Source organism: Anomalospiza imberbis, chromosome Z (genome assembly GCF_031753505.1).
Source record: "Anomalospiza imberbis isolate Cuckoo-Finch-1a 21T00152 chromosome Z, ASM3175350v1, whole genome shotgun sequence".
In the NCBI taxonomy this organism is placed as follows: domain Eukaryota; kingdom Metazoa; phylum Chordata; class Aves; order Passeriformes; family Viduidae; genus Anomalospiza; species Anomalospiza imberbis.
Genome location: NC_089721.1, coordinates 70463159 through 70476822, shown reverse-complemented (window position 1 = coordinate 70476822; position 13664 = coordinate 70463159). Strand labels below are relative to the sequence as shown.

The 13664-nt window shown below is 39.7% G+C and overlaps 1 protein-coding gene across 3 annotated transcripts in view; it reads right to left on the bottom strand.

Moving 5' to 3' along the window:
* MEGF10 (multiple EGF like domains 10) overlaps window positions 1-13664 on the bottom strand; it is an 84311-nt gene that overhangs the window by 16867 nt on the left and 53780 nt on the right. For all 3 annotated transcript variants that reach the window (XM_068177545.1, XM_068177543.1, XM_068177544.1), the window contains exons 12-14: window positions 13386-13549; window positions 10416-10518; window positions 1009-1155 (exon numbers count right to left, since the gene is read on the bottom strand). In XM_068177545.1, the coding sequence (XP_068033646.1) occupies window positions 1009-1155; window positions 10416-10518; window positions 13386-13549 (414 nt within the window). The remainder of the gene's footprint in view (window positions 1-1008; window positions 1156-10415; window positions 10519-13385; window positions 13550-13664) is intronic.

Sequence of the window (13664 nt, the reverse complement as noted above, 5' to 3'; positions counted from 1 at the left end):
AGAATAATTACTGCTCAGAGTCAGAAATGCTCAAGGAATACTAATGCCACACTGAAGTGAGATTTACCAGTGCCATGTCACAGCCTGCAGCTGGATATGTTGCCATTCCTGGACTGACAGAACTTCACCTTCCTCTGGTTCTCCTTCTCCCTAACAGTGACCATTTCAGGTCATCTCCTGCCTTTTAAGCCTCTTTTAGAAGAGCCAGGAGCATCTTTGCTTGTCCCACCTGCTCCTGGTTCCTCTTTCTGGGAGTCCTGCTCTGGAAACTGGGCTCCCCTCCAGTTCCAGACAAGTCACATTTCTCTTTCCTGAACACCTTTCCCTCACAGCTTCAGTGATTCAAACTGAAGACAGCTGAACTGCTGGCAAACTGTGACAAATCTTGGGAGGGCAGACTTATTATTTACCTCCCTAATTCTGGCATGATTTTCCTTAGTTCATCTGTATCTCTTTTTATGAACTTTGTATTTTACCCAGACAAGTTTTTCAAAAGGAGTCATGGGTACATTTGACATCCTCATTTGACATTACTGATCCTACTGACAATTCTTACAAAACAGGTGTTAAAGCCCCAAATATTAACTAAGGCAATGGTTCCCAGCAGAGAACAGGAAGGCTTTTTTGTTTCTGAAACTCAGAAACGAAACTATGTTTATTTACCTGTATTGCAAACTTAACACTCATCAATCACATTTGGAAATGCTTTAGAATGGAATCCCCTATAACATGTCTTGGAAAGTCATGTTCATAACAGTGCCACAGGACAGACAGTGAGTAAAAGGAAAGCTGTACCATAACAAGAAGACAGATGGAAACATTTGTTCCTTTCAGGTAACCCTTTTTTTTTTTTTCTGAATATTCATATATTTTGACAAAATGCCCAATCAAGGAGTGTTTCCTAGTCTTTCAGACTACAATTAGCAAAGCATTAGGACGTTGTATGATATGTTTTCCAAGCAACTGAGGGAGAAACAGAGATTTTTAAAGCATTTACGTTGTCCTTACTTCTCTGGCAAGTGGTGCCTCTGTATCCTGGTGCACACTCACAGATCCCATCATCTGGAGAGCAGGATGCTCCATTTTTGCAGTAACAAGGCAAGGAGCAATTTGGACCCCACTGTCCCTCAGCACACACACTGTCACAGTGAATACCTGCAACCACAAACAAACAAAACATCTGTGAAGAGCTCTTGTGCACAGTTGGGTTAAACCTTTGCTTCTCAGGGGGCTGAACTTTAAAACACAGCTCACAAAACCTGTTTATCAAAGTATCACCAACATCAGGAAAGTACAAGAAGATAAACATCTCTGCATCTCTGCATCTCTGCATCTCTGCATCTCTGTTCCTGCCTTCCCCAGAACAGTGAATTTCCCTCATATTCCAGTTTTGATGAGAGGTACATAAATGGCTTTTGCTTCCACCATAATGGCTGTTTCGAAACAGCAGAAGATTTTTAGTTTCAGATTTTATGTTTGGGAAATGGACAACAGAAGGTATTGCAGGAACTTTTCCCTCTGAGTATTCTTTGTGTGTGATATAACTTGTGTATAATAATGGGGTGTAGGACACTGAATGACTTCTAATTAGTGGTGAGCTGATTACTGCTTGGCCTCGTACTGAATGGAAAAATGTAGTGCACACAAAGGGTTCCCAAACACACCATGTGAGCATTCCAAAATGCTTAGCTGCCACAGTGTTAAGGATGCTGGTCAGTCAGTGCTTTGTTTAACCTGTTTCGGTATAAAATTGATTGTAAAATGGCCACAACCTGAATCTCTACACATAGATCCTAATACAAACCACCCATTACAATCATCCGATCACAGTTTGTTTGCTGGGTTCTTTTGTTTGTTTGCTTGTCATTTTTCTTCACAATGCAGCAACATTAAATATAATTTCCCTGCTTTTTAAGAAGCACTGTGGATGTTAAATGCCAGCAGGCACCACTGTGGAACTCAGACCGTATTGTGTCTGCAGCACTTTGCATTAACAATCAGGTTTTATTGTAATGCCTCTACTGAATGAACCCTCCACTAAGGGAAAAGTGGACTGGATCCAACCACAAACATGTCTTGCTTTGTAAGTATTTCCAGCAAAATATGCCACAGGTTCAATGGCTGCCAGAGTCCTAAAAAAGGCAAACCAGTTTTACATGTGACAAGGAAAAAAAAAAAATCTTTGAACACCAGAATTAACTGCTTGTTAAAATCCTGAGAAATAATTACATGGTTTGCTGATAGATCAGACTAAGAGGTTATTCCTCAACACCCCCAGCATGTGCCTTGCAAAGCTGCCAGTATCTAAAAACCACCTCTCTAATTAGAGGAAAGGTAGAACTCCAGACTCTTGAACTGTTTTTCTCTGCAGGACAATCAACAGACTGAAGAATCAAATATGTGTTTCAACAGATTGCACCAACCTGTGCCAGCACGACAGGAGAACACCTGACTTTAAAAATCCAGATAGTGACAGACGGTACACAGGCCACCTCAAAGCCCTAACTGCACAACGATCATCAGTACTGACCTAAAACAAACCTATTGTCAGAAAATGAAAGGCTGCTTACATCACTCCTTTTTCACTTTCTGCCTGCCTAGACAGTGTCGTTCTCCTGTCTCCATGTGCATTTGAGAGTCAGTGCTGACTTGTTTCTCAGCAGTCTAGTTCAAACTTTTCATTAACTCATTGAAGCAAATTAAAGAGAGAGGTTTGATTTTGAGAGATGCTGGTGCACAAGAGCAGTATGACATCACCACATTTTATTCATTTTTTTCCCAGAAACAAGACCACTTCTTCCAGCTGATGCTTTGCCCAGCGTTCCCAAACTTGAGAATCTGGGTCTCAGAGTCTGTGAAAACACAGGCAGAGCATCTCAGAGGGTTATCTCCCATATCACACATAGCTGCACTCGGTGCACCCTGCTGCAGAAAAGACATTTTTCACAGCCTCAATGGGTGTCAGCGGTGCTCAGTGTATAATGGTCACTATTAACAAACCAGTGGTTGCCAAGAGCTACCAAAGTGCATTATCTGAGATTATGTAGACCAGTGACATACAATAACACCAGGCTCAATTATACTGCCTTGATCTGTGCACAGAGGATGCTTTATGACAGCAGAGTGTCCAAGGGTGATGCGGGCACACTGGGATGGGGAAGACAATGGGTCCCATGCTGCACAGAGCCACAGGGCTTAAAAGAGCCAGAAACTACCACTAAAAATGAAAAAAGGGGGGAAGAAAGGCTCCTTCAGTACACATCAGGGAAAATCATCCCTTAGGGAAACTGAAAAAACCTGCCTTTTATTTCCCACTCTCATCCCTTACAAGGAGGTGAAGAATGGCATCACTGTACTTAGCAAATAAATAGTGTACACTAAATGTCACTGAGTAACAATGATGACAACATAACACACTGCAAAACTGCTGAATACGATTCTGTTTCACTGTAGTTTTATTATATTCACTCTTGATCATTAGGAAAATCAGTTTTACTCCTCTGAGTGTAAAGAACAAATGTAGCAAGGCCAAAATAACTTAGTTATTTACTGCATGTCTACTTATTAAAATAGTTTTCAGTCTCACTCACTATGTATTTGTTTTGGTAAGTTCACAAGGCACTTAAAAATAACAAGCTGAGTTTCATAACTTATAGTTGTAAAAACCAAAATTTTGTATTTGGTTTTTTGTGTATTTTTGACAAAGAACAGGTTGGAAATACTACAGGAATTAAAAAAAAAAAAAAAAAAAAAGAAATTAATTTCCAGAGTGATGCTTTTTATGACATTTCAGCAAAGAAAGCTATGCTTTGATAGAAAAGCCAGAAATTATTCACGAAAAAAGAAGCATATTTACTAGAACTTGCAAAGCAAGATTAGACTCAGCTTTTACAACAGTGTTACCAACTGGTTGATGATTGCCACAGTTTCGTGCAAGTATTAATCTCTTACACAATAAAATTGTTTTTATTAAGTTTTCATGTTGGTTCTGATACTGATAAGGATATCTGCGAGAAAATGTTTTTGCCAGAGCTGTGGACAAAGAGCTCTTTGATGGCCTTCACAAGTTGCTAGGCAATAGCTGAATGGTCATGATAAACTTCAGCTAAGCTGCTCTGAAGAAATGCTCGTGCATTTAATGCCCAGTGCTTTATGCTGGGGGCCTCACATCCAAATCAGCATTCCCCCAGCATTCGTAATTGCATGAATGAAGTGAAGAATTCTTCAGGGATACCACTCCTTCTGCCCATGCTAGCAGAGGATTTGCACACTCCCTATGCTGTTTTTTTAAGTTGAGACTCAGTGATCCACCCGAATCATATCAACAAAGAGATGATTTGTTTTAGCACTTGAAAGGGGGGAAAAAATTGCCAATTATTTCTTAGTATCTTCCCAGGCAAATTTACTGTTGGAGTAAGTGCTGTTTTACAGCTTATTGTGTTTCCATTAGTCTGATGAAAGGTTATCCAAACGTCAAGAAGAATTTGGTTTTTTTTCCATAAAGAGCATGTATTTGCTGCGCACAATTTATGTTAACACACTTGGAACTTTCCAGTAAAACCCCTCTGCATTAAAAACCAGTGTACTTCCCGTGTGTCAGTGCAAAATTGGATATGTAGCAGCCCAAACTAAAGAAGGAACAAGCGGAAGGAGGAATCAAAGGCTGGAGGAATCTTGGTGTCATTAAAGCTAATGATGCTTTCTCATTATGGTCCAAGAACTCACCCTTGAGAAGAACTGACACTTCTATTCAAGGCAGCTGCAGATTCTGATAGTGATAATTACTTTCCTAATTTCTCTGTCAAATAACGGATGGGCAGCCCAAGGAAAGGGAGGTGGTGAAAAATGTCACAGGCACTATTTTTAAGTATCCTCACTGCCTTTGAAGGAGGGTGGCACCTTATTCCACTGCTGAAGAGGAATTAATTTAAGTGTCCCAAATGGAGGAGCTAGTAAGAGGATCAGAGATTTTTCTGTGGAAGTTCAGATTTCAGCTGCTTCACTGCAGCAGCAGGAGAGTCGTGGCTGGAAGTTTTGGTAGGAAGTTAGCTAGAAAAGATTGTCAACAAGGACATCTGAGTTTGAAGGCAGACATCCTTATCTGCAACTTTTAGCGGCAGAATCCCTTTAGAGATATGTGTAGTATCCTTCTGAAGGCCATACTCTTGATACATACTGCTATGCACTCCAGAAGTGCTCTTTTAATCTATGAATCTCTAGGCAGCCACCAGGAAATAAGACTTCTCCTTTCTTTAACTTCTTTGTAAGCAGAAAACAGATACACTTAATCACTGATTTAAAGCTATTTTTTTTCTAAATGGGTGGTATTTCTTCCACATAAAGATCTACCACAGCGCATAGAGAACAGACAAAGGGACAGAGCGAAATCCAGATGTAGGGTGGAGCCAAACCTCTTATTGGAGAACTCCTCTCCCCAAGTTTGAAAAGCAGATTTGTCATTTATCATAAGGGAGTGCTCAGATATCATTTCATTTTGCAGCTTAGTGAGTATTCCTCCCAATGGGGCCTCATCCTTCAGGAGGCCGGGTGGAACTGGTGGCAGTAGAAGGAAGATCATGTTTTTACAAGAGAATCTTGGGTGCACTGGTGCTACAGCAGCAGCTCATTTTTGCTCCAAAAGTGAGCAAGACCCATGACAAAACTCTTCCAATTCTGTTTTTCTTCTTTGTAGGATGGGGAAAAATGTATACTCATAGAAAGCTGAGGGTCAAGGCAGAGCTGCAGCCTTCCAGCAGACCTGGGTGTTTCCACCAGCGGGGTGGGTGTCAGATGGCAGAACTCCCCTTTATAATCCAGCAACAAATGTGCCTCTCAGAAATACTGTCAGAGGCACATGGAAGGACACAGAAACAACACATCTGGTGATGGGTGAGCTGAGTAATGCCAGCAGGTGTCCAGCACAGAAAAAGTCACCGACACCCCTCCTGCTGCAGCCTGTGGGTGAATGTGGGCCTGGTGAAATGTGGGCTGGTATTACTGCATCTGTCTTTTCCACAAACCACTGTCATTGTTTTGGTGCAGATAGCAGACTAGTGGTATTTCATAATCCCTGGCATCACACAGCCTTTAAATCAATTTTGAGAGTAACAAATGTCGCGCCACCCCGACGTGACATCTCCTCGCAAATGCAAAGGTGCTGCACCAGTGGAAGCAGAGCAGTGATGTGTGATCAGGAAAACCCACATCACTGCAATTACACTAATAAACTGTCTGGAGGGAAAAAGCTTTTGCCATTTTAATTAATTAATCATATTGCTTTACTTAATTTAATTGATTAATGATTTAATGCGAAACCTCTGTTTGCAAGAATATGAGTTCCCTAATCTTTCAGAAAATTTGGGAGAAATTTATTTTGACAGCTGCATGCAGAACAGACAAGATTAAGGGATGAAATTATGGTGCTTGTTGGTTTGCTTGTTGAGAGAACTGTTAGATGTACCTTTATAATGGAAGGTAACTCAAAGTTTTGGTATAATTTAATAGGAGAATTATCATTAGATTTCAGGAGAGTGTATCTTCTGTGTGTTTCTTCTGTTTTCTATTTTAATAGTTCTTACTCTTTTCCAGACTCTGGCTACTGAGAAATGAAAAAGAATTTTCCCTCCAAATGAAAAAGAAGTTATTTATAAGATACAGTGAAAATGTCAAGGGATGAAGGAGTTTGGGGCAGACATCATCCTCTGTGTGGGCGGATGTTTCTCATTTGTGCCATCCTGTCATGTGGCTCCTGGAACGTGATGGAATGGTCAGACTGCCAGGAAAAAAACATCACCCTTAACTCTTCCTTCCCTAAACAGAATTAAGGGAAAGCATTTTGCAAACTACAAAAGAGCACAGGATTTCTAACAGGGGTCCTATAAACTTAAGTCACTTTTGTTTAGCATAAAACAGAACCCAAATGAAAACCAGCAACCCCAAATGAAAAGAGAGATCTAATGAAAGTTAATTTTAACTGTTTCTTGAGTCTTTTAACACATTAGTAAAAAACTGAACTTTTACTCCTAAGCAGAATGTATTATGGAAAAGAGAACACCCTGGGCATGCTCAAGAGCAAACACAAAACTACTTAACAAAACTAAACGTTAGAGCATCTCACTGTTGACCCAGTGGGGAACTGCAGCTCTGTCTGGAGGCTGAGGCCAAGCCCTTGTGCCCACGTCAGCAGCTCAGAGCTCCCTCACACCCCGAGGTCACTGACCCACCCTCCCCATGCAGCTTTTCCTGCTCCCCAGCCTTGTGGGACAACTGTGTCACTCCTTCGTTTGCTTCTGAAAAGTTACAGAAACTATTCCCTCTGATGAAATTCCCTGGGGGAAGTGCAGATAACTGTTCTGTTCACAGGGCTGAGGAAAATGCTGTGTTTAAAAGCACCTTCTCGGAAAGTCTGTGTTATTTTGATGGCAACAAGACATCTTGGGAAGTTCACCTTGGCGTCATGGTTTTATTTGTGCTTAAAACCAAAAAATACTCACAAGTTCACATTTTTAAGCTTCCTCAAAATGTATTTATTTTTAACACTAGTTAAAACTGGTTTAACACCAATGGTTTTAAACAACTAAATCCTTCATTTGGGTTAGATAAGTATGAAACTGACCCAAAATCTGGTTTTCCCTCTCTTTGTTTTTCAACTAGGTAGGTAATACTACCCACCCAAAACTAGTATGTCTGATGGTTACTTTCAAAAATCCAACATAAATAAAAAGCAGCTAAGCCACTCTAACATAATTTATTTCATTTTAGAAGCTCCTGTATTTTCCACACATCCTCCACCTGCTTCTCCACACAACTCTGTGCACAACCTCCTTCTTTAATCCTACAATCTTCTGCTATTCCTGCAATGCACTGTTACAGCACAGCTATTTGAGAGCCCTTTCCTGAAGTATTCCCTCCTTTTTTAATCATTCCAAATATAAGCATCTGCACAAAGCCTGGATTCCTCTCTGGGTATTGCTCTGACATGCGAAGTGTGGGAGGAGGATTTTTCCAGACACTGAGTATAAAGTAAGCTATGCTGTGGATGTTGTAAAGTGTGTCTAGACATCACCAACATGTCAAAACTAGTCTGTCACACACATGCTGTTCTGGTGACATCATCCAGGGATGGGGGGGCTCCATTTTATCAATAATTAGGCCTGAAATCTCTTTCTTGTCAAGAATTTTTCCTAAGAACAAAGGTGAAGTAAGATTTCACTACACAAAATTACTATATTAAGTCTTTATCTTATTATATATTATATAATATATATTATTGCTACATATTGCTCCTTCCCCATACCTGAATCCAAGCACAGTCAAGGTCTGTGCTGCACTTGAAACCTCTGTCACACCGTGGGTTAGTTATATCACAGTGGCCAGGAAATTTTTATAACCCGTTATAAAACAGGTTAGGCTAGATTTTTAATCCGGCCTTTCAAACTGCTTGTTTTTAACCTGGATCCATTTATTAATACATTTTGAACCTGACTGTCTGTCTCAGTTTTAGAAGACTCACAGGATGTACTTCAAGCTGTGCCTTTAGGACTTGTGAACAGCTCTACCTACCTACACCATTAAGATCCGCAACTCTTCATAGGTTTTTGTGGTGGGTATTCTTTGATTAATACATTTAGTAATTTATGAGATCACATTTTGAGTAGATTCAAATGTAAGTTTGTGGAAATATGTCCAAACACACACACAATTACCTGAAAACTACCTGAAAGTTAAAGACATTAACATCATAACAAAATGAACACAAAGGTAGTGTCAGGAAAAGCAGCAATAGCTGGCATAAGGCTAATGGTATTTTTTTCATAATTCACTCAGGTAGCTTCTACAATTTTCTGCACTCCTGAGGCACCTGAGATGCTGATGGCAAGTCACACTGCAGATTGTGGGAAGAGAATTGAACCAAAAAAGGTCCTGCCTCAGTTAGGTGAGTACTGGCTCTTAAAGCTCCTCTCACTCACACTGAGAGGATATGGTGAGACAGGCCTTCTCAAACAGATAATAAACAGAAAAAACTAGTAAAGAGGTTTACTGACTAAAAAATGAGTAGAGAGGTTTGGTCTTCCAAAGCAAAGCAGGAGCTCTTCCTGCGTATCTGTATCCCCTAGAGATTTCCACTTCCTACCCCAAGTAATCATAAAAGTCATGTTCATCTAAACAGACAGTAGAAAAAACAGCAGGTAAGCTGTAATCAGCTACAGTTAATCAACCTGAATCGTAGACACCAAGTATTATGTACTTCAAACAAGATGCTGGCAATCCATCCACAAAGCTAGGAAGAAATAGTATACAAAAATAAAGGTTTGGGAAAAAAAAAAAAACCAGTAGTAAGACTGTATCTATCTGAGGAAATCATAAGCTTACCTCCACCTACTTTGTCTAAAAGCGCCATAGGAAAAAAAAAAACAATTCTATCATGAACCTACAAGTCAGTTAGGCTAAACATTAGTTTATAGAAGAGTGAACTATGTCTAAAACCACAGGTAAAACACAAATCACTGATTTTCAGAGCACAAACATGCTTTGCTCATTTAAGATTTGTTTTTCATGCTGACTCCTCATTATTATATGGAAGGAGTCCACACAGACAGGTGATGTGAGATCTGACCCTTGCAACATTGCAACATCACAGGGAGGCAGCTGGAACACTCCAAGAGGGGCAAACTTACAGTGTTAATTAAACCTTGCTGAAGATCAAAGAGCTCTTCCAAACTTAAAGCTTAGAAATCCTTGTGAGACCTAAAACTCCCTTCCAGAGATAAAGGGAATTTCACGATAGCTGCCTTTCTGCAAAGTTCTACCATGTTTTCAAAAAATCTTGCTTTCCACCAACAAGAGGGTGCAACAACAGTGCCAAACACAAATTTTGGTGAATGATTCGACTGACAATAGTCCATAAAATCACAATGTAAAAAGAACAAACAAACAAAAAAAGAATTGTGCAGAAATTTTCATACAGGACAAAATATGTGCAGAGAAACTTAAAAAAGGTTGAGACACTGAAATGGCAGCACAGCTGTCTTAGTTTGAGACAAGTTAGGAGGTTGACAAGTTAGGGCAATGGTTCATCCTCTTCTTGGCTGCCTGAACGAAGCTTCCTGAGCTCCTGTACACGATGCTTTACCCCAGAACTGCCAGAACAACCTTGGATATTTACAGCTGATCACCACTTTTGTAAGGAATTGTGTAGTGGAGGTGCCCGAGCTTTAAAGTTTCCCTTTCTATTCCCAGTTTTCTGCAGATCACACTGAAAAACTTCCCCACCCATGAGTCACAGGAGGGACAAAGAGGCCACAGAACAGGGACCACTTGCCCTTCCAACCTCACAAACTCTTCCTTTGCCCACAAAACCAAGTCCCAGTGGTGGGACACTCTGGTTTTGTGCTCCCCAAGGGTGTCTCCTGTACCTGACCATCCCGGGAGGCAGCGGCAGTAGCCCGTGGTGGGGTGGCACCCGTCCGCGTGGCTGCAGTCACAGCGCTCGGCGCAGTCCAGGCCGTAGGTACCATCCTGTGGCAACAAAAAACAGAACACCCCAGAGATGATGGCAGCTGGGAGTTAGAGGAGAGACAAGTTAGGGTCAGCCCAGCCTCAAAAAGCAGCCACAGACCTTTCCTGAATCTCCAGGCTGCTATTAATGTGAAATACTTGTGGCGTTTGGAACATGTCAGCATCCTACACTTTCGTTCTTTCATTAAAGAGGGGAAGATAAAGAATGAATTATGCTTTCCTGAAAAATCCCAGACTAAAGTTATTAAGTCTCCTTTCTGCATCAAACCCTGAGATCTCTGCTTATGGGTCAAAATGGGTACCACACAGAGGAATAATTTTAAAGAAAACGAGTGAAAACCATTAAATTACAAGATACCTTCAGTGTGAGGTTCACTGCATAAATAAGGCAAACTATCACTTTCTTTTGATTAGAAGCATTTCTCTTGATTAAAAACATTTCTCTCTGCACTACAACATATACTCCATCAAAATGAGATAATATTTGGCTGTGGAACAGTGCACAAAATGAAACTTTTATTTTTATCTATGCAACATTTTTTTTAACCAACAAGAGATTAAAGTTCCAAGCTGAATTACCCTGATGGCGTATTTCTTTTTTCATGGGAAACATCTAAACATTTGATTTTGCTTTTCCTGCTTCTTCCATAGAAGCCGGCACACAGATTTATGGATAATTTCACACAAAGTCAACCCAAGAAACTGAGAAGAGCAGATTCTTTACAATCTATAACCAAGGCAAAGTATAACAGTCAACTGACTTTGAATTAAAAGTGTCAGAACCAAATTTAAGAAAAAGAGCATGGAAAAAAGGCCAGTATAATTTACTGTAATACTTCAGGCAAAAAAGGAAAAAAAAATCATGTCAGGTTTAAACCCCAATAATTTACAATCAAGGCTAAAAATTGGTGTCAGTCACATTAAAAATCTGAATAAAACCTATATGAAAATTATTCTGCTGTTCTTTGATGTTCATGCATACATTCCAACCAAGTGCCACAGGATTTAGCTATTCAACTGCCAGTCTTTCAAGTCTAAAGTAGAACAAAGTCTTACATTACTTCAGTGTAAGGAGCCTTTCACTCATCTCAATAATACATTTTTATATACAGAAAAAGAAAAGATTAAGCATTTCCTTTGCATATAATCAGATTTGGAATGAAAGGAAATCCTCAAATATGCTGTTGAAAAGCAGTATTTTTAGCCTGCTATGTACTTGGACTGAAGTCCAAACTGTAGTTCAAATCTTGAACAACAATCTGAGCAGTGATAATAACGTTCTGAAGTTACTGAAACAAACTGAAATAAATTGATTTAAATGAAGTCTTTGCTCAGACATGAAAAACATTTCAGACAACTGGAAGTATTTGAACTATTTTTTAATGAATTACTGTATTTATTATTATTTGAATAAACAATTTCTGTTTATTCCCCTGCTCTGGAATTTTGAAGCAGACTTTGCATTTGGAATAGGTAAATGCTTATGGACATTGTTTGATGCAGATAGAGAGGGAGAGGAAGACAATGAGCTTGGGCATGGTGAATTACCTGATACAGAAATGCTTTTAAGCTTTATTTTACTAAGTTTGGGATACTGATGCAATTGCTCTGAAATGATACATGTCTTTCTAAAATGTCAGTTTTGGAAGAGCTAATGCAGCTTGGGAGGTCTCATCACCCTTCAGAATCAGGCATTAAGTGATAAACAAAGCTGCTTGAGGAAACAGAAAAATCAGTCTTCTGATGGAGATGCATGATTGGAAACACTGCATAGGTGGTACTGCTATCAGCTTTCCAGAATACATTCCATTTTCTTTGCCTCTTTACTCACTACAGGAGTGCTTCACCTTAAAACCAAAAGCAAAGACCCAAAAAATCACTCTTAATTCACTAGTGCAGTTCAGCAGAAAAAAATTTCATTGAAAACAAGGTGATTTCCAGTTTTTTACTGTAGTTCAGGTACTCCCATCATGGCATTGCTCAGTAGAGCTTGTCCAAACTGAAAGAAGCTTAAATGCGATATGGGAGAGGAATTTACAGGTTGTGTGTTCACTTCAGGTGATTCCTTTGCAGTTATATCAAACCAACAACCTGCTCTGCAGATCAAAAGTTATCAACTGACAGGGGAAGAGAAAAGGAGGACAAAGAGCAGTTTGTTTTCATAATTAGTTTTGGTAAAAGTTTCCCAGAAAATTGATGTCCATCACTAAAAACAGTGGACACTAGAAAAATCACTTTTTATAAAATACTTCCCTTTTTTTTTTCCAGTGTATGAAATATAATTGAAGCCAAACAATTACACAATAAAACAAATCCACTTGGAATCTTACGACGTAAAAACTTCTCAAATTTTGTATTTGAAATTACATATTTTATTTCCCCAAAGCTGCAGATTATAAGGTGGAACAGAACTGATAAGAAGCATGCCATTGTCCTCACAATGATTTCTGATTTTCCAAGGTCTGGGAGAGAGGAGAAGCCAAAGCCCCAGTAGAAAAACAAAGACCTGTGATGGAACTGGGTGGCAAGCTTCTCACTTTTGCCTGAGAAGGAATGAAAATTCTTTATTCATACTGTAATACAATACTGTAAGAAAAAAAAAAGTAATCAAAATGACATTATTTTATTTGGGTGTATTTTTTGTATTTTTCTCTCATTATTTACACTTAACAGTAGCTGAACAGTAGCAGTTTGATAGCATTTGATGAAGAATGTTAGAAGAATTGTTAGTGCCTGTCCCTGACCCTGCATGCCATCCTGTGTGCTCCAAAGGGACTCATCCCCATGGCGACAAAGAATGACAGATGCCCCTCCCTGCCCAATATTCTCCTACACAAACTCGAAATTCAGTGGAATTATTAAACTACCTGGCAAGGGAGTTCACATTTCTCTCCCCTCCATCCTGGGGCACAGGTACAGGTTCCATCCAGAGCATTGCAAGCCCCTCCATTAAGACACTGGCAGGTCAGGTTACAGCCCAGTCCCCACGTGCCACTGGGGCAATTTATGGAGCAATCCACACCATGCCAACCTGCCAAAAAAAAAAAAAAAAAAAAAAAAAAAAAAAAAGAAAGAAGGGATTAAACTCAGAAATTAATCAGGTTTTCCCCCATTCCTCTCAGAGGATGTTTCATGTCTCTGAGATG